This window comes from Peromyscus eremicus, chromosome 1 (assembly GCF_949786415.1).
Source record: "Peromyscus eremicus chromosome 1, PerEre_H2_v1, whole genome shotgun sequence".
Lineage (NCBI taxonomy): Eukaryota > Metazoa > Chordata > Mammalia > Rodentia > Cricetidae > Peromyscus > Peromyscus eremicus.
Window position 1 is genome coordinate 170,509,947 of NC_081416.1, and position 25,188 is coordinate 170,535,134.

At 53.4% G+C, this 25,188-nt stretch overlaps 2 protein-coding genes across 2 annotated transcripts in view; one reads left to right on the top strand and one right to left on the bottom strand.

Annotated features, from left to right (window-relative positions):
* Sympk (symplekin scaffold protein) overlaps positions 1–8,524 on the bottom strand; it is a 32,875-nt gene extending 24,351 nt beyond the window's left edge. Inside the window, exons 1-5 of the mRNA XM_059280909.1 lie at positions 8,286–8,524; positions 3,992–4,115; positions 3,779–3,844; positions 782–835; positions 624–697 (exon numbers count right to left, since the gene is read on the bottom strand). Of these exons, the coding sequence (XP_059136892.1) occupies positions 624–697; positions 782–835; positions 3,779–3,844; positions 3,992–4,096 (299 nt within the window). The 5' untranslated portion in view covers positions 4,097–4,115; positions 8,286–8,524. The remainder of the gene's footprint in view (positions 1–623; positions 698–781; positions 836–3,778; positions 3,845–3,991; positions 4,116–8,285) is intronic.
* On the top strand, positions 8,414–18,838 carry Foxa3 (forkhead box A3). Its single transcript, XM_059246947.1, has 3 exons — positions 8,414–8,484; positions 8,872–9,115; positions 17,593–18,838. The coding sequence occupies exons 1-3, from the start codon at positions 8,414–8,416 to the stop codon at positions 18,586–18,588; spliced, it is 1,311 nt and encodes a 436-aa protein (XP_059102930.1). The 3' UTR covers positions 18,589–18,838.
* The last annotated feature ends 6,350 nt before the right edge of the window (positions 18,839–25,188 follow it).

Consider the following 25,188-nt stretch of genomic DNA (forward strand, 5'->3'; position numbering starts at 1 on the left):
GAGACGGGGCCAGAGGGAGATGGGTCAGACGAGAGCATGGGTGTGGGCCGGCAGGACTGTAAGACAGGCACAGTGAGACTCCATGTCCTCAGCAGCTCACCCGGCTATGTGCAGAGGTAGGCAGACAGGAGGGATGACTCCTCTCTGGCAGATGCTTCAGAACTAGACGCTGAGGCCAGGGATTGGGGGCAAACCTCCTGCTCCAGAGACAGGAGGACCAAAAAGTCAAGGTTATTCTCTGCTATAAAAGTGGGCTCCTGGCCAGCCTAAGCTACATTAGACCTTGTCTAAAGCAAAACAAGAACTCCAGAGTGATTGTACTAATCTCCACTGATGATTGTTTTAAAATAGTACATGGGTGAGGGGTGGAGTGGGCTGGAGAGACGGCCCAACAGCTAAGAGCGCACACTGCTCTCAAGAGAACCTGAGTTCACTTCCCAGGACTCTGTCACGTCAGCCTGCCTGAGAGAAGCCAGTCAGCTGCTGCCTGCATTCTGAAAGGAGGCCTGCCGCTTGGACTAACAAAGCAACCATGAAGTGTTGGTTGAAGTACAGGGACATGAGGTATATTGGGGGGAGGGACACAAGCCAGGACACCCAGGCACTCTCGAGGAGACCCGTACCATGCCTCCTCGATGAAGCCAATGACAAACTTGCGCACTTCAATGGACTTGTCTGCTTGGAAAGCGATGATCTCCTGTAACGTCCGAGGGAAGATGGATCAGGCCACACCGAGGAGCATCACCTCACCTTTATCCCATCCCCCAGGCTGACCACTCACATCCAGGAAGTTGTCGAGCAGGGTGGGGTCTTTGTTGATGATCAGCTCCTGGACCTAGGAGATTGGAGGAGGAGCAGACATAAAACATAAAAGCCAGGCACGGTGGCTCTCTCTCATAATTCCAGTACTTGGGAGGCTGAGGCAAGACTGTCATGCTATCAAGGCAGTCTGGACTACGGACTCTAAAAAACTAAAAATAGGGGCCAGCAAGATGGCGTAGTGAGTAAGATGCTAGCCACCCATGCCTGAAGATCTAAACAGCATCTCTGGGAGCCGCTTGGTAGAAAAAAGGAGCCAACTCCAGCAAGTTGTCCCCTGACATCCATACACTTGTGCAGGCATACTCAAAATAAAGAAAATAAAAATAAGGACCGGGAGACGGCTCGGTGGGTAAAACACTCCCTCCACAAGCCTGAGGACAGAGGTTGGATCTCCAGAGCACCACAGCTGCAGTCCCAGCACTTTCGAGGCAGAGAAAGGTTCCCGGAGCAACCTGACTAGCTAGACTAATGATCAGCAAGCTCTGGGTTCTACTGAGAGACCCTGCCTCAATAAAGCGGAGAGTGATTGAGAAACACAGTCAACTTTTGGCCTCTACATGTATGCATACATGCATCTCAGACCACGCTACCAAGCTTCTACATCCACGTCAACAAGCACACATGCACACCAGACATACAGGGAAAATAAAAAATAAATGGTTAATTTAAATACAGGGGCTGGAAAGGAGCTCAGCAATTAGGAGCACTGGGTGCTCTTCCAGAGGACCAGGTTTGATTCCCAGCATGCAGTCACAAGCATCTGTAACTCCAGCTCCAAGGTGACCTGATTGATACCCTCTGCTGGCCTTTGTCAGCATTGCACGCACATGGCGCGCACATACACATGTAGGCCAAACACATAAAATTAACAAACAAACAAACGTCAGATAAACCCAGATCTAGTCCATGCAGACAAGAATAGGGAGGAATATCACTGGTGGTTCTGACGATCCTGATCCCGAGCCTCAAATGCTATGCTGTCTAATGAGACCCTCACAGATCAAGGTTCTCATAGGCCACTGGGAAGTTTCCCTGGGCCTGTAGAAAGGAGGCAGGTCCTGGTCAGCAGTGGGGACATGACATCCAAGAGTACTAAACAAAAGAAAGTTGATCCTAGTGGCACAGACCTATGATCCAAGCTACTCGAGGAGACAGGAAGACTACGAGTTCAACACCTGCCTAGGCTGTAGAGTGAGTTCAGGCCAGTTTGAACAACACAGTGCAAACACTTCTCAAAATAAAAGTCAGCCAGTCATGATGGCGCACACCTTTAATCCCAGCACTTGAGAGGCAGAGGCAGGTGGATCGCTGTGATTTTGAGGGAGCCTGGTCTACACACTGAGTGAGCTCCAGGCCAGCCAGAACTACACAGAAAAAGATCCTGTCTCGAAAAACCAAATAAATGAATGAGTTTGAATGGATAGTAACAGGGCTGAGACTGTAGCTCAGCAGTAGCACGCTTGCCCAGCAAGCCAAGGCTAAGGAAAAGCAAAGGGGGAAAAGCCCTGGGGCTCCTGCCTTCCTGAGGTTCAGCCTCCTCTTACTTGTCTGCCAGTTCTCCATCCTTACAATGTCAGCATCCAGCAAGCATTCCAACCATGAGAGCCCATTTCCTGGGACCTCCTACATGTCAGGCTTTTTTTCTGAGACAGGGTCTCTCAACTATCTCAAAGCTTTAGCTAAGCTGCCTAGCTAGCAAGCTCCCAGGATTCACCACCCCCAGAGCTGAGCTCATAGACATGCACAGCCATGCCCAACTTGATATGGGTGCTGGGGGTTTGAACCCAAATTCTTCCGCTTTCACAGTGAACCACCGCCCCAGCTCCTGCTCTTGGAAATAACACTTTCTCCCAGACATCCTCCTGCAAACTCAAAGCTGGTCCAAAACCTCAATGATACCATTCCAAGTACTGCTCGTAAATCGCCCCCATAACTACACCAACGCCCATTCTACTGCACAGGAGGGGCTGGCACCTTTGACAACATGCTAAGCAAGTAGAACTAGGGTCCTGACCCGGGCAACGTGATCCCAGGCTCTAATGCTGTGTGTTTTTTCTTCATGGTGCTTCGGAGAAGGGTCCCAAGGCTTTGTACTTATTAAGTAAAGAATGTCTACTACTGAGCCAGGGCCCCAGGATTCTAGGCAGGGGCTCTACCACTGAGACACACCCCTAGCCCCTCACTGGGGGATTCTAGGCAGGGGCTCTACCACCGAGCTGTGCCTTTACCCTATCCAATGATCTCTGAACGTCACCTTGGCTTCTTATTCTGAAGGCCCCCTATCTCTTTCTATCTCAGCACATGCTTTGGTGCTCTGTGTTTGGTTATGATTTACATCTTCTGTTCCTCCAGCAGTTGGTTCAGACATCCCCTTTTAGAAAACCTACCCTGACCCCCTATCCTGGACAGGTCAGAAGTTTCCTCTTGATTCTGCTTGTCAACCCTGCCCACTATGGATCATCACTGTACGTTCACCGTACTGGACTATGTGAGAGGGAAAAGGCACAGGACCTGTAGGTGGACCCCGCAATCCAAGGGCTAGTTGACCAGCTGCTCACAGAGTGACCTTAGGCTCACTCTGTAAACTGAGGTCTGCTTCTCTGTGCATAAACCACAGGTGACCCCCCACCTGCCACCCCCAGCCCCAGAGTTTGGGAAGCACTGGATGAGCACTGCACCCTGGGGTACAGGTATGTACAAGTGTGCATGTGCAGTCATGTATGAGTGTAACACGGGTGTGTGTGTGTGTGTGTGTGTGTGTGTGTGTGTGAATACAGTACAGGCATAAGTGCACATGTGTGCATGTGAAGGCATGAATGAGTACATCACAGGTGTGTGAATTTGTGTATAGGCATGTAGGAATGTAGGCATGTATGACCGCAGGTGTTAGCAATGAAACTTTCTCAGGGACTATTCCCTGCCCGTCCTGCCTCCCTCTCCCTTACTCCCAACTCACCTGTTTGAGCACTGTGATCTTGGAGTCATTGGTGATCAACGCTGCCTGGTTCAGAAGATCTACCACCTGGAAGGAGGGGCGAGCCAGGTGTCATGGCCTGTCTTACTGGCCCGGGCCGATCCCTACAGTCCTCCTGAGCTCTGCTGTCTTGGGCAGCACCGTGCGAAGGCGGGAGTCACACTCTCTCCCTCCCAACCCCTCAGCTACACTTACCCTCTCAGAAGTGGTCATGCCATCAATGCCTGGCCCTTCCTCTTGTGTGAAAAACTGTGATGCCACGCTCCGGCGGGTGACACTGTCCCCACTGCCGCTTGCCATGACTGCTGTCAGGTTCTCCCTGGAAAAGAAACCAGTAAGTTCTCCTGTCCAGTCCCCCTTCCTCCTCTAGGGTGGGTACAGGATTTATGTTCATGTGCAGGGGGTCCAATCCCAGGGACACACAGTGCGTCATCTCCAATACTTTTTGTTATTGTTTTTAAACACAGGGTGTCATGTAGTTGGGCTGGTCTCAGACTGAATAGGTAGCCAAAGATGGCCATCAACTCCTACTCCTGTCTGTGCCTCCAAGAGCGGGAATTACAGGTGTGCACAGCCAGGCCAGCCAGGGCTGCATAGTGAGACACATCTCAAAAAAAGAAAAGAAAAAGGAAGGAAGGAAGGAAGGAAGGGAGGGAGGGCCATCTACATGACCAGGTGTGGCGGTTCATATCTTTCATATCTCAGCATTTTCAAGATGCAGGTAGGTAGAAACATCAAGATTTTAAAGGCAGCCTCAGTTACATAGCGAGTACAAAACCAGCCAGGGCTATTTCATTCTGTCTCAAAAAAAAAAAAAAAAAAAAAAAAAAAAAAAAAAAAACCTGAAACAGAGAAAAGACTCATTGTGATACAGCATCCTTAAGCTCCTTCTGTGAAAGTGAGGGAGAGGAACTTCTACACAATTATCACAAAGTCATACTGACAAAATCATGAAATGACTCACAACATTACTTTAATCCATCCAAGTGTCCTTAATACGGAGACAGGTTGCAAAGACACACCTGCACACCGCAGGGCCCTGCAGGCCAGGGGACAGTGCTTGCACAGAGTGTGCAAGGCCCTGAGTGGCACGGGCTGGACACTGGGTAAATGAAGGCAACAGACAGCACGGAAATGGACAGGGGAGCCAGGCAGGTACACACACCTCTAGTCTTACAGTCTTGGAGTCTGAGGCGGGAGGACTGTGACTCCAGCCCAGCTGGGCAGCTAAACAAGACTCTCTATTGAGAGAGGGGAAAGGAATATGGAAAATCTCTACACGCTGACAGAATGCAGTGAATCTGGGAACACCAGCAGAGTGGACCAGAGGGATTCCCACAGCTCCCTTTTTACGAGGGTGGGACAGAGGGGGGAGGGGAGTGAGGGAGAGAGATCTGTTAAATGAAGAAAACCAAGGCCAGGGTGATATAATCCTGGCAGGATGCTAAGGCAGGAGGACCACATCGAGTTGGATGCCCATGTGAAGATATGAAAAAGGACAAACCAAAAGCTTTTTTTGTTTTGTTTTGTTTTTCCCAGACAGGGTTTCTCTGTGTAGCTTTGAGCCTTTCCTGGAACTCACTCGGTAGCCCAGGCTGGCCTTGAACTCACAGAGATCTGCCTGCCTCTGCCTCCCAGCTAAAGGTGTGCTAACATTCTGAGCCCCGTGTGAAAGTATACCTATCACTCTCACACACTGCTTAGAGTCAGGGCCACAGCCACAGCCACAGCCACAGCTCTACCCTAAAGGCCTACGAAGCCTTCTAGGGGCTAGTCTTGTCTCTCTCTAGCTGCTTTGCAGTCAGCTGACCCCATCCTGCACACTCCTTTCTCAAAGTCTGTTTCTTCTCTTGCCCACAGAGATCTAGTCCTTTCCCCCATAGTGAGGCCTTCCCCACTCCAAATTTACACACACACCCTGTGCACATCCAATGTGTTCCTTTCAGCCATGCTACTGACCGTCTCCATGCCCCATGTCTGTTCATTAAGCCAAGGGGCATAGCCACCAGACATGACACACCACAATGCTCCTTGGACCAGAAAGGAAGAAACTTTCCACTCTTTTTCTGGATGATACATCAAGAACCAACAAACTTTCCTTCCTCTTTGGTTTACTCTTTAATTTTCTGGGTTTTGTTTTGTCTTGAGTATATATTCCCATTTCTCTTTTTTACTATTTTTAAATTAGTAAAAATGATGTTCAGCTGACCATCAGTATCAGAGATTGGCCCCAGGGCCCCCTTCATATCAAAATTCAGTCTCTGGCCAGTTGGTGGCGCACGCCTTTAATCCCAGCACTCGGGAGGCAGAGGCAGGCGGATCTCTGTGAGTTCCAGGACAGCCTGGTCTACAGAGTGAGATCCAGGACACCCAGGACTGTTACACAGAGAAACCCTGTCTCGGAAAAAAAATCAAAGAAACAAACTTCAGTCCCTTATTTAAAACAGCACTGTTTGGCCAGACCTCATTGCACAGCATTTTAATCCCACTCAAAACAAAAAACAAAAAAACAACAACAAAACAGTACTGTAGGGGCTGGGGACAGAGCTCAGTTGGTACTCAGTTGTTTAATATTCACAAAGGCCCAGGCTCCATCCCCAGCATCACATAAGCCAGTGTATAAAATTCAAGGTCATCCTCCATACATAGTGAGTTGGGAAGTCAGCCTGGGCCAGGAGACCTTGCCACAAACAAAAGAGCAGTGTTCATATGAAACCCACACCCTCTGGCACATTTTTCAAAAACTCTCTCTCTCTGGCTGGCTAGAGATGGAACCCAGGGCCCCCTGCATGCCAGGCAAGTGCTCCACCACTGAGCGACATCCCCAGTCCTTTTTGCTGTTAAGACTTTGAGAGAAGCTCTCACCAAGTTGCCCAGGCTGCCAGTAAACTCATTCTGCAGTCTTGGCAAGGACTAGAACTTTGAGATCCTCCTGCCTCAGTCTCTTTAGTAGCTGAAATTACAGGTCTGTGCCATCAAGCCTGGTTTAAATCATCTCCAGATGACTTAAAATACCTGAGGCAATATAAATACTATGTAAAGGTTGTTACATTGTATCGTTTAGGGGCTAATGTTTAAAAAAAAAAAAAAAAGGCTACATATGGTCAGCTGAATCCACACGTGAACTTCTGGATACAAAGGGCTGACTGTCAACTTGTAAACAAACTATTTTCTTTTTTTGTTTGTTTTGTTTTTGTTTTTGAAGACAGGATTTCTCTGTATATCCCTGGCTGTCCTGGAACTCACAGAGATCCGCCCGCCTCTGCCTCCCGAGTGCTGGGATTAAAGGCGTGCGCCACTGCCACCCGGTCATAAACTATTTTCTATTCCACTGTTTTTCTCTCTCTTTTTTTTTTTTTTTTTTTTTTTTTTTGGTTTTTCCCAGACAGGGTTTCTCTATGTAGCTTTGCGCCTTTCCTGGAACTCACTTGGTAGCCCAGGCTGTCCTGGAACTCACAGAGATCCGCCTGCCTCTGCCTCCCGAGTGCTGGCATTAAAGGCGTGTGCCACCGCCACCCGGCCATAAACTATTTTCTATTCCACTGTTTTTCTCTTAATAAATGCTGGGAGTCTGTCTATTTTTCTCCTTCCTTTTTTTTCTACAGCTGCAAATCATTTCCTTATGTAAATATAATTACTGATTTCAGCCAGCCTTCCGACTTTAGAATAGCTGGGGTGCTTGCAGTCTGGCTATCTGAACCATTAACAAATTATCTGACTCCCCCTCCCTCGCTGTGCGCTCAGCAGTGAACTGCTCCTCCCACCAGAAGCACAACAACTCCTCTGTTACCCTAATGAGTGGATCTCCTCCGAGTGGGTTTTTTGTTTGTTTTTTTCCCATTCATTCAACGAACATCAACTGAGCAACTCCCGTGTGTGACCGGAGCTGCGCTGGAAGCAGGCACTGACTGAGACACACCCACACAGAGTTCAGGGTCAGAGACATAAAACCCTCATAACAGATGCGACCACACGTGAAGAGAGGGAAAAGCCCCGGGACCCGTGGGAGCCTTCTGCAGGAGGACCTGGGGGAGGGCGGGAAACGGGGGTCCGTGGGTGACGTGACGTGGGGTGCCGAGCCCCCCAACCCCAAGGCTGAAAGGGGAGGTAGGCAGGCCGATGGATAACAGCACGCTCCGAGAGCGAGGAGGGATGGGGGGCAAGCCTATGCAAAGGCCCGGAGGAGGAAGGCACATGGCCATTCTGGGGAAGCCAAGGGTCGGTCGCAGCTGTGTGCGGGGCGGAGCCGAGGCGCAGACCGGTGGCGGAGGAGGTCTGCGGGGCAGACTTCCGCGGGGGCCACGCTGGAACTTTGGCCGCGGGGGACTTGGTGGCCAAGGGAGGGTCCTAAGCAGCGGGGGGAAGAACAAGAGGGCCCGCGACCCCGCCGCTCCCGGCCCGCCCCGAGGCCCGCCCCGCCGCTCGCGCCCCGGCCTCATCGGCGCCCCTCCTCCCCTCGCCCCAGGCCCTCACGCCGCCACCCGCTCACCGCGGCTCCGGCCTCCGTCCCCCTCGCGCCCCCTCAGCAGCGCCTCTCCGCAGACGCTGCCGCCGCCGCCATCTTCCGCCTGCCGCCGTAACACAGCGCAGGCGCTGCAGTAGCAGGGCCGCCGGGAAATGGAGTCCCGCACCGCGGCCCGTCCCCGCCCCTACGGCGTGCCGCGTCGGCAGCCGTCCGCCCTCCCCGGGTGCCCACCGGGGCGGCCGCCATTTCCGGCCCTCGAGCGCCATGCCTTTTGGGAAATGTAGTCCGTGGTGCGCAGGCGCCGGACGGAAATGGGAACGGAGGCTTCTGGGAAATGGAGTTCCCGGAGGGGCCCCCACCTCCCTAGACGGCAGGCTGACGTTAGACTGGGGAGTGCTGTGAGCGGAGCTCCCGGGTCTTGGAGGAGATCGGGTGCCTTAATGGGGGTCTGAGCAGAAGGTCTGAGCCTTTCCACCGCTGGCCCTGACCCAGTACGCAGCCTGCAGCATTTGCCGTCGTCGAAAGCCTCAGTCTTCCCGTCTGTCCAATGGGAATGTGGTTTCGAGAATCTCTGCGGGATATTTACGGTGTCATACATGGACTGATGGAGTCCTGAACGCTGTCAGCCTCTTCTCCTTCGTGGAGGACATGAGGGGCTCTGGCGTTTCCCTCTCTTAGGTGGAGATGATGAAACACCTCGAGGCGGAAAGATTTCCCAGCCCTCGCGTTGTGGCTCTAGGGCTCTTTCTTGGGATCTGCAGTGTGTGGCCCTGCACTCCGCTCCCGGTAGCTCCCCCCACTCTTCAACCATCGCTAGCTCCCAGGTGCCAGGACCGAGGCTCCGGGTGCCTAAGGTTTGTCTCCTTGCGATCCCGCAGGGGGCGCCCCAATCCGAGCGCACCGCCCTAGGGGAGGTGGGAGGGGAGCCCGGGGCGGGCCAGGGTGGGGGTGTCCCGGCTATAAAAAGTGACTGCCTCCCAAGGCGCCTGGGCCAGCGGGACTCCCGGGCTGCGTGCCTCAGTTCGGAACTCGGGGCCGGTGCCTGCCGAGTGGCCGAAGCGCTCGGTTCCCCCGGGGGGCCGCAGCCTGGGCGTGCCGGGGCGCAGGCCCGGGGGATGCTGGGCTCGGTGAAGATGGAGGCCCATGACCTGGCCGAGTGGAGCTACTACCCGGAGGCGGGCGAGGTGTGTCCTCGGGGATGGCGGAGCGGGAAATGGGGGGCAGGTGTGGAGCTGCGGGCTGAGATGCAAACGGGCGGTGGTGTGGGCCCAGGTGAGAGCCAAAGACTTGGGGACACAGACGCCAGGTGTGGGAGTCAGTCGGGGACAGGGGGACAAGACTTGGGAGGGCGATTTAGACCAGCAGGTCCAGGCGATGATAGTTTGCCTCCAGACGGAGAAAATGCTAGCAAGCAAACCTTGAGGCCGCACTTGAATGGTGCTGAGACCCTGCTTCAGGTGAACAAACTGGAGGTGGAAAATCGGAGCTCTAGGATAGGGGGTCAGAACTGGAGGACCTCAAGAAACGAGGTTCCAAGTAGAGAGGACGGGTTGGGAGCTCCCACTGTGGTGGGAGTCTGTGGTGGAAGTGCCGGGTGAAGGACGGGGTGGGGGAGCTTTGGGCAACTGGGATCAGAATTGGGGTTCGGGGATAAAGATCAGCGGGAGAGCTAAGGTAGGGGCCGAAGCAGGGTAAGCGGGATCCTTTTGAGGAAGCTACCGTAACAGGTGGCTTAGGTAGACTAGCCCTCAGGTGACGTCAGCCTTGGGAGATCAAAAGACATATGGGCATCCACGCCGGGTGTGGTAGAAGTCAGTCTTCACCCCGCATCCTTACCACGACCCTCAGCAGGGCCTCCCTTCAGACAGTGCACAATCCAGTCACTGCTAGATTTACCTTAATTCCCTCACCCTGACAAACAGAAAGTCCCTCTTCACGTCTAACTCCTGTTTGTCCTGTTGCAAGGGACCCGTGCTTTGTTCACTGGCCCTGTAGTCCGTATTGTGAGGGTGGGCAGGAGGAGGTGAGGTTCTGGACCCATAGGTTCCTGACCTAGGAGACTGAAGGTGGACGGGTGAGATTGGAGTGGCCGGGCTCACCAACAGAGTCAAGGTTTAGTAGTTGAGGGAGGTGGCTAGGCTCAGTATTTCCAAGTTGTGGGGTTGGACTCCTGGATCCCTTAGGGGTTATGGGGCTCGGACTTGGCCAGGTGCCCGGGAGGGGCCTGTCCTAGGTCTGGGGAGGTGTAGTGGGGAGGCAGAGCTGACAGGGAAGGTATTGGGAGTGTGGGGAGGTGGAAAGGGAGGGGGCCGGAGGTGTTGGTGATATTACCGGGAAGGCAGAGGCCAAGGTGTTACGTGGAGGCTCTCAGGTAGTTGGGAGTTGGAGCATTGGGTTTAAGAGTCAATTCCAAATTGGTCCTGGGGATACAGCCAAAGAAGTTAGTTTGTGGGGGGGGAGGGGTCCTAGGGAGGAAAGGCTGAAGTTTGGGGGTGGTGTGTGAATGCCCCCCCCCCCCAGTTGAGGAGACAGTGAATGTGGAGACTGACAGAAACTGACAGACCAGTCGTGGTTCTGCGTATGTGTAAACCTAGCACTTGGGAAGCTGAGGCAGGAGGATGACAACAAGTTTGAGGTCAGCTACATAGCAAGTTCCAGGCCAGCTTGACCTACAGAATGAGACCTTAGGGGAAGGGGAGTTAGGTGAGGGCCAGCCTAGATGTAATTTTGGAAGAGTTAAAATAAGGAGAGACTGGATGGTTTGGAGCTACTGTTGAAGGTCCCCCACCCCACCCCCACCCCACCCCCAGCCAGGCACCACTCACCAGGCACCAGGCACTGGTACTGGCAGCACCTGCCAGTTCTCAGCAGGAAAGCCCATCTCTCTCCTTGCTCTTGAGAACAATGGTGGGCTGCATTCCAATGGGACTAAGAACAGGCAAGACCCCGCCCCCCAACTAATGGCTTCTGGGGGAGTGGGTAATGAAGTTGATATCTTGTGTCCTACTCTGTGGCATCCTGGGGTACACCCATGGGATCTTACGCATCAGCTGTCCCAGCAGCTCCCCCTCCCCCCATTTTAGAGATGAGCTGTAGGGAGGGCACTGTGCAGGGTGCTGGGGTCCTCAGGTCGGGTCTGGAATTGGAAGTGTCACCAGGCTTCCTTTCTGCTGCCTAGCACACCCTTCTTCAGAAACAATAAGGAAATGAAAAGGGAGAAATTGAAGCCTCCCAGGTAGGGATGAAGGTCCCCTGAGGGCTTCCCCCCACTCTCAGCCGCACCCTGAGTGGGGGAGATCCGGTTCAGACCCGGACATCAGGGGTTCATCCCAGCCATGGGGCGTGGGAAAGCCTAGGGTGGATTAGAGCAGCTGGAGTGCTTGAGGTCAGACCTCAAGAAGGACTTCCGGGTGGGTGGGGAGCCAGAAAAAGGAAGGCCCTGATGTCCCAGGGTTGGAGAAGTAGAGTGAGGTATGAAGGGATGAAGAGACTCTGGATCCCCCTGAGGCCATCACTTTTGCCTTCGAAGGGGAGGGGCAGAGCATGGAGGAGGGTAGGAAACAGACTCCCGGAGAGAGATGGGGATGCAGAGGAGAATTACCAAGCTATGTATACTGCACACAGGGGGAGTGGGGGAAGGGAGGGGAGCAAGGAGGGGAGACTGAGGCAAGAGATGAGGTGGTGAGTGACAGGCGCTGGGTGGGAGAGGCAAGAGAAGGATCGGAGATGGCGCTGGAAGCGAAGGGGTGCTGAGCTTCTGGGATGGAGCTGGAGGGACACTCACTGGGGATGGGATGTGGCCTGTGCAGGGGCCAGGGGTGGTGGTAAACACCTTTAATCCCTGCACTAGGGAGGGGGAGGCAGGGGGATTGCCACACACCTGAAGGCAGCCAGGGCTGTATAGCAAGATCCTGTGTCAGAAAGAGGGAGGGAGAGAGGGGAGGAAAGAGAGGATTGAAGGATGTAAGAGCTGCCCGCGGAGCCCTGTGCCTCTGCGGTGAAAAACCTGTAAAGTCGGCATTTGGGAAGTGGGGGGCCCCGGAGGCTCAGGAATTCAAGGCTATCCTGGTCTATCTAGCAAGAGCTTCCTGTGGGGGCTGAAAAGAGAGAGAGAGATGGCTGAACAGTTAAGACTGCCATACTGCTCTTGCAGAGGACCTGAGTTCGATTCCCAGCATCCACGTTAGGCAGCTGACAACTGCCTGTGACTCCCGATCCAAGGCATCCGACAGCCTTTTCTGGCCTCCCCCAGCACCCACACTCACTTGCACATACCCACACACAGATACCTACATAGGATGAAAAAGAAAGAGAGAAGAGAAAAGAACAAAGCTACCCCGGGGCTGTAGCACAGTTGCTCAAATGCCTGGTGCCCAGACAGCCCTGGCTTTGATCCCCGGCGTATCAACCGGGTGGCTGCCCATGCTGTAGTCTCAGCTCTTGGGAGGTAGAGGCAGAGGAGGAATCAGGAGTTCGAGGTTACTCTAGGTTAGTTCAAGGCTAGCCTGGGCTACGTGACACTCTTGTCAAAGGGAGGAAGGAGGGGGGGAGAAAAGAGCTACCTGGAGAGGCCGGAGGAGGAAGGCACAGGGACTTGTCACCTGTCCCTGACTCCCTAAGCTGTTCTGACAGGTCCCTTTGTTCTCTGGACCTCGAGTCCAGCTAATGCTCATGGTGTCAGAGAACCAGAAACCCGGTGGTTTCCATTCAATCAACGCCGAGTCTAAGGTCCCTTCCATGGCCATGAGATCCCAGCCGGGAGAGGGGAGGGTAGTCAGGCATATGGAAGACTGGAGGAGGGAGGACAGAGGACAGTGGGTAGACAGGACAGGTATATCTAGAAAGAGAAGGACCACCCAACATGCTTAGTGTTTTCCCTGCTCTTCGGGATCGCTGACTTCCTGCTAGATGGTCGGCTCCACAAGGGTGGGCACTTCTGACTGTCCTGGCTGCAGCTTTCATGGTCCAGGACACCAGTCAGGCCAGGTTCTAGACTACCAAAATTCTTCCTCTTCCTTTCTGTGTGGCCCTCACCCACTGACAACTTCTCTGGGCCATAGCTGACTCAGCAGTAAAATGGGCGTCAAAACAACTCTTTAGCAAGGAGTGTAGCTCAGTGGTAGAGCCTCTGTATAGAATCCCCCAGTGAGGGGCTGTGGCTGTGGCTCAGTGGTAGAGCCCCTGCCTAGAATCCCCCAGTGAGGGGCTGGGGTGTGGCTCAGTGGTAGAGCCCCTGCCTAGAATCCCCCAGTGAGGGGCTGGGGTGTGGCTCAGTGGTAGAGCCCCTGCCTAGAATCCCCCAGTGAGGGGCTGGGGTGTGGCTCAGTGGTAGAGCCCCTGCCTAGAATCCCCCAGTGAGGGGCTGGAGACATGGCTCAGTGGTAGAGCCCCTGCCTAGAATCCCCCAGTGAGGGGCTGGGGTGTGGCTCAGTGGTAGAGCCCCTGCCTAGAATCCCCCAGTGAGGGGCTGGGGGTGTGGCTCAGTGGTAGAGTCCCTGCCCAGAATCCCCCAGTGAGGGGCTGGGGGTGTGGCTCAGTGGTAGAGCCTCTGCCCAGTATGTGTGATTCTGGCATTCAAATCTCTGCATATAGAACATGATATCACAGTAATAATAGCACACATACACATATGTTTGTAAGGATTAGAGACAACACCTGTGAAATGCTTGGGTCAATTCCTGGCACGGTGTAGATAGTGAACAAATACCTGTTGAAGCTGGTATGGCAGTACCTACCTGTAACCCCAGCACCAGGGAGGCTGAGGCTGCTGCGGAAGGAGTTAGCGGGTAGCAGGGGCTGCAGAGCAAGACCCTGCCTTAAAAAAAGAGGAATCAAACAGAAACCTCTAGACTGGCTGAAAAAAAAAAAAAAAGATGCTGATTTGTTATCAGAAAAAGCATTTCAATATATAACCCAGATTTTTCTTCAGTGCACATTGATCCTCCTGCCTTGGCCTCGAGTGCCAGCATCACAGGTGTGAGCCACCACCGTGAGACTGCCTGTGATTCTGGAAAACACACCAGTGTGTACCGTATCTCACTGAGCTAAGGGCACATGCGAACGTTTCTGAAAATGGGGTGCACTTGTAAATTTTTTTCAAATTCATTTATTTATATAAGGAGTGTGTGTGTTTGGACATGCATGAGTGTGTTTCTGCATGAGTGTGCAAGAGTGCGTGTGTTTGTGCGTGCATGTGTGTGAATATGCGTGTGTGTGTTTCTGTGTGTGTTTGCGCATGCATGAATATGTTTCTGTGTGTGTGTCACACACACACACACACACACACACACACACACACGGTTGGAGAGAAGACTACTTTCAGGAAATGGAGATCTGACACCCTCTCTGGCCTCCTTGGCCACCAGGCACTCATGCGATATACATCCATACAAGCAAGCAAAGCAATCATATACGTAAAATAAATTTTTAAAAAAGAATAAGAAAAAATGGAAAACCACTGATTTGTTACATAAATCAATTTTCAGCTGACCTGGCTAATTTTGATTGATTTCTCAATTTTACTGTGCTCAGGACCTCTTTTTTCTTTTTTTTTCTTTTTTCTTTTTTAAGGTGGTCTCTCAGTAAGTATGAAACCCTGGCTAATCTAATAGTTGCTGTGTAGACCAGGCTGGCTTTGATCGCCTGTGTCTGCCTCCTGAGTGCTAGGATTAAAGTCAGGTACCACTGTGCCCAACAAGGAGACATTTAAAACCTATTTTTATGTTTGAAAGATAATTTTTAGTATGTATATGTGTGTGGTTATGTGCCCTTGAGATCAAGTGCTCAAGACTAGAGGTGTCAGATCCCCTAGGGCTAGAATTATAGGCAGTTATGAGGCACCCCGTGTGGGTACTGGGAACTGAACTCCTGACCTCGGGAAGGGCAGGATTTGCTCTTAACCGCTGAGCCCTCTCTCCAGCCCTCAAACTTCTTTACTCTATTAAAAAATTGTTGAAGAAGCAAGGTGCACGCCTTTAATCCCAGCACTCAGGAGGCGGAGACAGGTGAATCTCTGGTCTACAAAGTGAGTTACAGGACAGCCAGGGCTACACAGAAAAACCTTGTCTCAAAAACAAAACCAGTAAGCCAGGCGGTGGTAGTACACGCCTTTAATCCCAGCACTTGGGAGGCAGAGGCAGGTGGATCTCTGTGAGTTCAAGGCCAGCCTGGGCTACAGAGTGAGTTCCAGGACAGGCACGAAAACTACATAGAGAAACCCTGTCTCAAAAAACTGGGGGGTGGCGGGGGGGGGGAATAAGTAAATAAAATAAAAAGATAGGTAGATAGATAGATAGAGGGGGGGGAATAAGTAAATAAAATAAAAAGATAGGTAGATAGATAGACAGACAGACAGACAGACAGACCTGCTCCAGTTTCTGTAGATCTGGGGTATATCCATTGATAATTATTGTATTCAAAAGTGAGACTTTAAAAAGATTAAAATTTAAAAATAGGCATGAATGTAGTTTTATTATTTATTTATTTATTTTGGTTTTTTTGAGACAGGGTTTCTCTGTGTAGCTTTGCGCCTTTCCTGGAACTTGCTTTGGAGACCAGGCTGGCTTTGAACTCACAGAGATCCACCTGCCTCTGCCTCCCAAGTGCTGGGATTAAAGGCGTGCACCACCACCGCCCAGCTTGAATGTAGTTTTAAAACTGTATTTATTTACACTTATTTATTATTAGTGTGTGACCACACAAATGTCGTGGTCGTGGTACACATGTGGAGGTCAGAGGACAACTTTCAGGAATCGGCTCTCTCCTTCCACCATGTAGGTCCTGAGGATCGAACTCGTGCTGTTAGGCTTGGGGGCAAGCGCCTTTACCCACTGAGCCATTTGCTGGCCCCTAATTTAATTTAGTTTTGGGGGGGTATTTTTTTTTAAATTTTTTTGAGACAGGGTTTCTCTGTGTAGTCCTAGCTATTTTGGAACCCACTCTGTAGAGGAGGCTGGCCTTGAACTCACAGAGATCTGCCTCTGCCTCCTGAGTGCTGGAATTAAAGGTGTGCGCCACCCACACTACCACCCAGCCCTAATTTAGTTTAAAATAACAGTCATGGTAGTATAACTAAGGGGTTTCAGATACTGTTTAAAAAGAATAGTAAGCTTGAGAACAGGGTTAGCTACACAGTGAGGTTCTGTCTCAAAGATAAATAAATACATAAAATTTAGTGAGAAGAGAGACACTATCTTCTTCTTTTGCCACACAGCTGGCAAGATGTAAGAGTACATTCTAGACCTTTGGTCTATTGCAAGAGCAGATGTCACAGATCAATGAAAAGCTCATCATACACTCATATGAAAGAGGGTACAAGAGGTGGACGAAACTTTTCTTTTTTGATTTACTAGAGAGTGAATCCAGGCCCCCCTGTATGCTAGGTAAGCAGTCTACCACTGAGCCACACCCCCACCCCCTCACTGGGGGATTCTAGGCAGGGGCTCTACCACTAAGCCACACCCCAGCCCCTCACTGGGGAATTCTAGGCAGGGGCTCTACCACTGAGCCACACCCCTAGCCCCTCACTGGGGAATTCTAGGCAGAGGCTCTACCACTGAGCCACACCCCAGCCCTTCTTGTTATTGTTTATTTTGAGGCAATATCCCAGTAAGTTGTCCGGGCTGTTCTAGAAGTCTCTCTGAAGCCCATGCTGGTCCTAAATTTGGGATTATTAGCCTCCCAGGTAGCTGGGATGACAGGCCTGTACCACCGTGCCTGGTAGAACTGATACTTCACTGTGATTTTGAAAATGGACTTGAGCGGGTTTAGCCAGGTGTGGTGGCACACTCAGCACTCAGGAGGCAGAGGCAGATGGATCTCTTTAAGTCGAAGCCAGCCTGGTCTACACAGTGAGACCGTGTCACTAAGCCACAAACATGAAACAGAAAAATGGCCTTGACCTGGTGGATACCTGAAAACAATTTCAGAGACTCCCCCAGGGTATTTCAGACCACCTACACTTCAAAAACCGCGTTCAAACTTGACCTTGAATGTATGGTTTAGGGGGTACAACCCTGGAGTGAAAACAGGGGACATGATCTGGGGAGGCAGCTACCTCCAGAGAGAGGCAATGATGGTAGGGACTCACAGACAAGGCAAGACCGGGCAGGTGAGCTGGGCACGATGGCCCAAACCTGCATTCCCAGCAACTGGAAGGTGGAGACAGGAGGATCAGGAATTCAAGGTCATCCTTGGTTGCATAGTGAGTTTGAGGCTGGTGAGGGCTGTGTGAAGCTGTCTTCAAACACCCGTGAGTGGACCTGTACTCCAGAGCCCCTCTGCCCAGCAGGAGGGTGAAAATCCACTGATGGATCTGTTCCTCTCACCACAGGTGTACTCTCCGGTGACTCCCGTGCCCACCATGGCCCCTCTCAACTCCTACATGACCTTGAACCCTCTCAGCTCTCCCTACCCTCCAGGAGGGCTTCAGGCCTCCCCACTACCCACAGGACCCCTGGCACCCCCAGCCCCCACAGCGCCCCTGGGGCCCACCTTCCCAGGCCTGGGTGCCGGCGGCAACGGTGGAAGCAATACTTCCGGGTATGGCGCCCCAGGGCCTGGGCTGGTCCACGGAAAGGAGATGGCAAAGGGGTACCGGCGGCCGCTGGCCCACGCCAAGCCACCGTATTCCTACATCTCTCTCATCACCATGGCCATCCAGCAGGCGCCAGGCAAGATGCTGACCCTGAGCGAGATCTACCAGTGGATCATGGACCTCTTCCCATACTACCGGGAGAACCAGCAGCGCTGGCAGAACTCCATCCGCCACTCGCTGTCCTTCAATGACTGCTTTGTCAAGGTGGCGCGCTCCCCAGACAAGCCGGGCAAAGGCTCCTACTGGGCCTTACATCCCAGCTCCGGGAACATGTTTGAGAACGGCTGCTACCTTCGTCGTCAGAAACGCTTCAAGCTGGAGGAGAAAGTCAAGAAAGCAAACGGAGCCGCACCTACCACCAGGAACGGAGCGGTGGTGGGGCCGGCCACCTCCGCCACGACTGCAGCCGCCACAGTGGTCCCCTCCCAGGCTCAGCCCCAGCCTGCGCCTCCTGAGCCTGAGGCCCAGAGTGGGGAGGATGTGGGGGCTCTGGACTGCGCTTCTCCTTCTTCCTCCACACCCTATTTCACTGGCCTGGAGCTCCCAGGGGAGCTGAAGTTGGACGCACCCTACAACTTCAACCACCCTTTCTCTATCAACAACCTGATGTCAGAACAGACACCAGCCCCTTCCAAACTGGATATGGGGTTTGGGGGCTACGGGGCGGAGAGTGGGGATCCAGGGGTCTACTACCAGAGCCTCTATTCCCGCTCTCTGCTTAATGCATCCTAGCACGGTAACTGGGAACACGGTGATGGGGGGTCAGCTGGGACGGACACCAGGTTCTTGGGCCCCGGTCCTTCTGGCCACACTTTGCTTGTCCCATTGATTAACATCTTATTTGGTCTAGAACTGTGATGACCCACTGGCTACTGTGGTAACTGCCACGGACTCCCTGGTGGGCCGCGGGTGGTGGCGGTATTGTGAAGGTAGCTATGCTGGGTGTACTGTGAAAGCTGCCAGACTGAGAGAAGACATTGGCTGGTCCGTGGAGGCGCCATGTTGGGTGACGTCTTGTTTGGACCTTTGGATGCTGCGGTGGACATCTTGATTGATCTTTTGAGTATGTGGCAGTCACACTTCTTTGGCCCACTGTCTCCTGGGATTCCTTTTTTTTTTTTTTTTTTTTTTGGGCAGACTTCTCGGTACAAGATGCCAAGTTGGCCACCATATCACATGATGTCTTTTTTGACACACTGGATGCATGGAGGGCCACCGCACTGGCAAGGTGACATCTCGGCACACTGTTACGCACCGTGATGGTCACCACAGGCCTGCCATCACCATCTCCTTGGTGGGGGTTGGGTGAGGGGTAGAGGTGAGGAGACCCTGTGATTTTTCTCTGAAGCTCACCCCCACCCTGGCGGCGAGAAAGGTCTGGTATGGGTCTGGGGAACTCTTACAGAGGTCAAGTTCTTGCCTGGGACTTGGGATACTGGCTGCGTCTGACCATTAAAAAGGCACCTTCTCGGTCTCCGAGTGTCTCTTTTCCTTGGTGGACCCTGTGGGGCTCAAACACCTCGATTCGTGTTCCCCTGTGATCTTCCCTTGCCGGAGAGCTGGTGGCCTCTGTGGGGGAAGGGCTGGGGGAAAGCAGCCATGTGACCTTTGTCTCTTTGCTGTCCCTGACCCCAAGGACAGTTTGTTCATAGATAGCAGCCCCCGCAGTAGTGGAGCCAGAGGGGAGGTGGCTTTGCAAGTGACCAAGGCCATCGCCCCACCCCCACTTTGCAGGCACACACATGCACACACACAGGCACACGCAGCGCGCACACCTGGAGCCCTGAGGCTCCTTATTTTTCCTTATTTTTGGAAAAGGGTCTCATACTCTAGTCTGGGGTGCTGAAACTCTGCCTTCCACGGGCCAGGATTCCAGGCGTGCACACCTGGTTAACACTGATTTGTTCTGGTGTATTCGGTGGTGCTGGGGACGGGACCCAGCGCCTGGAACAAGCTGGGCAAGCTCTCACCTACTGAGCTAGGTCCACTCTGTCATTCTCTGTCACCCGCACTCTTGCTGGCCACCCCTTGGCTCTCTCCTTCTCTGGCCTCCCTCCCTCTCCCGGTTCAGAGTTTCCGCCTCTACCTGCCGCCTGGCAGGCAGGCGGGTCCCTCTATTTCTGTCGCAGTCCCGCCTTGCCCGGGCTGCATGTCACCCCCCCGCCCCCTGCCTTGCTGGCTCCCAGTTGACAGCGGTCCCACCAGCCTGGCTGTCCTGGGGAATTCCTCCCGGTTCCTGGAAAAAACAACTGGGGCCGAGAGAAAGGCCCTCAGTCTCCCCGGGCCCCGGCCCTCCCCCCCGGGGCTGGGGGTCGCCGGCCCGAGGCAGGAAGCCCTGCGGTTTCTGGCTTCTCCCCGGCGGCCTCCGGATCTGGCCCCCGCCCCCCGGCCAACAGCCCAAATATTATTCCGCAGGAGGAGTCGGTGGCGGCGGGAGGAGGCCCAGGTTGAAAGAGGCTTTCAAGGCAGCCAGGCCTGGGGCTTCCTGTCCCCAGGCTCGGGGCCTCAGGCTGCCCCATTGGGGACCTCAGGTGGCCTGAGAGGGGGGTGTTGTTGTAGGGTCCATAGGGGAGGGTGGGGCCATCCGTCGGGGTGTCTGGTGGCCACCAGCTCGCCTGGCCTCGCCTGGCGTGGGCAGGTGTGACCCCCCACCCCAGGGACAGCCGGCTGGTGTCCAACGTGGAAAAGTACCACCGGCAGACGTGGGACGCGTGGACAGACAGGAGGACGCCAGAGATGAGGGATGGGTCGGGAATGGGGATAGGAGGGCATGCGGACTTAAGAGAGGGCTGGGTTGTGGGGCTGGAGGGACATAGTCTAAGGAAAAGCCCTGGGGGTGGGAAACTGAGGCTAGGGGGCGGGAGGGGGTGTGTGGGGGTCCCTGCTTGGGCACAGGGCTCTATAAACATGGGACACTTTGAGATAATGACCACAGAAGTGGCCCACACCTGTGGTTCTCAGCACTCAGAAGAGGTAGAGAGGCAGGAGGGTTACTGGTTTGGGGCTAACCTAGGCTACATGTGAGTCTATGTCTCTTAAGAAAAAAAAAACTTGACAAGTAATGAGTAATTTGAATAATCATTTTTTTCTGGGGCTCCTCACTTTATTATGGGCAAAAGCTGAGGTAGAAAGGTGTCTTGACTTGATCAAGGTCCCACAGCTAATGACTGGGGTCCCAGGCAGGCCATCTGGCCTAGACTCAGTGCCCTGGACCTCCACTGTTCTAGAGGATACCCTCCACGTCCTGCCTCAACTTGGTATGGCAGAAGCCTCAGAGACAGAGGCCAGCAGTGGGTCGTTCACGGGTGTGTGTGTGTGTGTGTTCGGGTCCTGTTTGTTGTACAGCTCTTTGTATTTCTTGGTACCATTTTGACGTGGCTTCTCTGTTGTTCTGTGACGAGTCTTTTAGCATGCTGGTGTGTGTGTGCTTCTGTATCTTTGTTACTGCCTGTCTCTTGGGTGCCCTGTCACTGGGCCTACGCATAAAAACACCTTTACCTGCCACTCTCTTTCCCTGGGTCCCGGTCCTTCAGACCTGCCTATCTTGGTCACTGTGCGTCACTGTGTCTGTCCACGAATGTGTCACCATCTACCCTGGTGCCAGTGTGTGTGTTACTCACCACTCAGGCCACAGGTGGGCGTGTCGGGTCCGCTGGTGCCAGGACTGCGGCCCGGCCCAGCCTACCCTGGCTGCTGTGGTCCAGGCTGGACGCCTGTTTGCCATGCCTGCCTCAGGTAAACACGAGGATCCGGAGGCCCGGGGCCCCTCCCTCACCTCTGCTCCTTAGCCTTCGAGCTGCTCCCGGCCCAGCTGGACCACAGCCCGCTGACATGCCCCCAGCTTCCCCGCACCCACAGCCCCAGCTTTGGCCTTAGCCTGGTCTCTATCTCTCTGTCTCTGTCTGTCTTTCTGTCTCTAGAGCAGAGGTCCTCAACCTTCCTGATGCTGAGACTCTTTAATACAGCTCCTCATGTTGTGGCGACCGCCAATCATAAAAGTTATTTTCGCTGCTACTTCGGAACTGTAATTTTGCTGTTATGAATTGTAACATGAATATCTGGTATGCGTATGTTCTTAGGTGATCCCTGTGAAAAGGTTTGATCCCAAAGGGGTCATGACTCACAGGTTTAGAACTACCCCTCTAGGGTCTCATGTAGCTTAGGCTGGCCTGGAGTTAGTTCACTGTGTAGCCGGGATAACCTTGGACTCCTGTTCCTCTTCCTTCTACGGCCATAATGCTGGAGCGTCACAGGCACGGACCACCGTGCCCAGCTTAGGAGGTGTTGGGTATTGAACCCGGAGCTTCTTACACACGAGGCAAACACTCTGCCAAGGGAACTACATGCCTAGCCCGTTTTTTATTTTTCTTTATCTCTTTTTAATGGATTGGGGATGTTTTGTTTGTTTGAGATATGTAGCCCAGGCTGGTCTCAAACTCAGTTTGCAGCCCAGGAGGACCCGGAACTCATTCCTCCTGACTTCACTTCCCAGGTGCTGGGGTTACAGGTCACCACACCCGTGTTCCCAGTATTTTTAATCTCTTACTTTCTGTACCTACGTCCTTTCGCCTGAGTTCCTGCGGCTCCGACTTTCCCTGCCATAACCCTCTTCTCCATCCTTTTTCTTCTTGCCTGCCAAGTTTATTTGTCTCCAACTTCAGACTCGGCAACTCTGTCACTTTCGGAGTCTGGGCTCTCAAGCTGCTCTTCACCGGGGAAGCTTCTCCGTCCTTAGTTCAAGTCTTGGCCACAGTGGCGGACTCTGCTGTGCCCTGGCCCTCTGGGGACAGAGCGGCCCCAGCCTCTGCCCCAGCCCGCTGGTATATATAAAAAGGTATATGCACATCTTATTTATATCTGTATGGGGGCAGGAGGGGCAGACACTGGGGCCTTTGTGTAGCGACTGCCCGCCGCCCGCCTGCTCGGTAGGCACTCCTCTCCCTCCGTCCCTGCCACCCGCCCCACTCACTGCCCCCCCACACACACACACAAAGGTTCCTGTGGGGCTTGCCAGCTTCCTCTGCCCGAGGTGTGAGTGGGCAGGGCACAGGGAGGCAGACGGGGGACCCAGAATTATTTTTTTCCAGGACCTGGGAGGCTTGTGGGGAAAGTTCTGGAAAGAATAGGACTTCTCCACCACATTGCTGTCTGCTGTCTGTATCCATTGTCCCTGGATGTCCCTCGGTCCCTAGGGGGCCTCCCCCTTTGTGGGGTCTCTGAGTCTGCCTGTCCGTCTACTTGCTCTGGCTCATGGCTGCTTCTGTGAGGAACCAAGCAGCTTACTACCTCAGGACCTTTGCACATGTCAGCGGCACGGACTTCTCTAGGCTTGCTCCTTCTTTTCCTTTATTTCTAATGAACCTGTTCTAAAAATATCAACCTTCGATCCTTTGCCTGACCTGTCTTTTCCGATGACTTAAGCTCCCAGGGCTGCCATGTTTTAAGGGTCTGTATCTCTCATTTGAATGGTAGTTTCTGGGGACAGAAGCTGCATTCACGGTCCTGTTTCGTTCTAAACTGCAACGTCTGACCCAGGACTTGTCACACAGTGGTGGCTGAGATGTTTTTTACTGAGGGTAAAAAGGATCCCGTTTATTTGTGCCCTGGGCTGGGTGATGCTGTAGGCATATCGGTAACCAAGACAGCCCTGGCCTTCCCCTCCGGGGGCTCACAGTCCAGTAGTGAGGCAGCCACAGTCCAAAATGGGCAAGGCTGGGGTGAAGGAGTCCCCGAGACTGTGGGAACCCAGAAATGACCTTTTATGCAGCCTGGGAGACAGGGAGGCTTCCCGGATGCTGACAAGTGAGCTAAGCTGGACGGATAAGGAAGAACTAGCCAGACTGTTTTCACCACGTGGGGAGGCAATCAAGGATCCAGGACAGGCCTGGCCTTGTCCTTCATCCAGAGGTCTTCGGCTTTCTCTCTTTCTGGAAACTTCCTAGTTTGAGCAAGTTTGAAGTCTTAGTGTTGCTACCTGCTTTTTGTTCTCTTCTCCTTTGCTGGCGTTCTGAGATGGACTGTTCCCATGCAGCCCAGGCTGGCCTAGAACTTGTGTTGATATTTGTGCCTCAGCCTCCTGAGTGCTGGGATTATGGGTATCATTCTGCATCCCATCCCATCCTCACAGCTTCCAAGTCTGTTACTGGCATCTTTGTGCATCTGCCTTTCTCAACCTTTCTGGACATCTCTCCATTAAACTCATTTCTGTTTTCCTCATTTTGTTTGCTTGTTTCCTTTTTTTTTCCTTTTTGGTTTCTCGAGACAGGGTTTCTGTGTAGTCCAGGCTGGCCTTGAACTCAGAGATCCACCTGCCTCTGTCTCCCAAGTGCTGGGATTAAAGGTGTGCACCCCACCCCCACCACTGTTTTAATCTGTTTTTGCCTTATTTTTGAGGTTCTCTTCCCCCTCCCCATGTCTCTGGCTCAGTGAATTAAAAAAAAAACAACAACTGTGGTGTTGGGATGGAACCCATGGTCTCCCAGATGCTTAAGCAGGGGCTCTGCCACTGAGCAAAAGCTTCCCAGCCCCTCGCTGGAGGATTCTAGGCAGGTGCCACCGAGCCACGCCCCCAGCTCATCACAGGTGGATTTTAGGCAATCCCTCTGCCACGGAGTCACACTCCCAGCCCCTCACTGGAGGATTCTAGGCAGGGGCTCTACCACTGAGCCACACCCCCAGCCCCTCACTGGGGGATTCTAGGCAGGGGCTCTACCACTGAGCCACACCCCCAGCCCTTACCAACTCTTCCTCACTTCTTGTTTCCCACATGTTTTCTAGGTCTTTCTGCAGCATTTTTCTCATTCTCTCTGCCTTCTCCCTGGTCCCCAAACAAATCCCAAATCCCTCCACCCTTACCCCACCTGGGCACTGGGGGAAGGGGAACTGACCCAGCCCCCACACCCACACAGGTCAGGCTGTCTGTTCTGTTAATAGTTAACTCAACCTCTATCTAAAATACACAGCAGCCAGGCTGGGGGTGACTCCCCTGCCCCCCACCCACCTACCAGCTGCTCTTAAAGGACCAGGTGCCTTCCACAGCTGTGAGCCTCCCTGGAGCAGAGTGGCCAGGTGTGGGGAGGCCTCTATCCCTGAGGATTTAGGGGGAGGGTGAAAGTCCCACTACTTGGGGCTGCAGCCCTGGATCAATCAAGGGAGACTTCTGAAGGAGGCGCTCGGACCAGCACCACCCCTGCTTATCACCTGGTGTATTTAATCAGGGGTGGTTTTCCCAGCCCTGCCCTGAGCCCCAGGCTGGTAGTGCCGGGGTTGCCTGAGCACTTGAATGCTCCCCCCTGAGGTGGGGAGAATGGAGCTCTTGTGTCCAAGAACTCA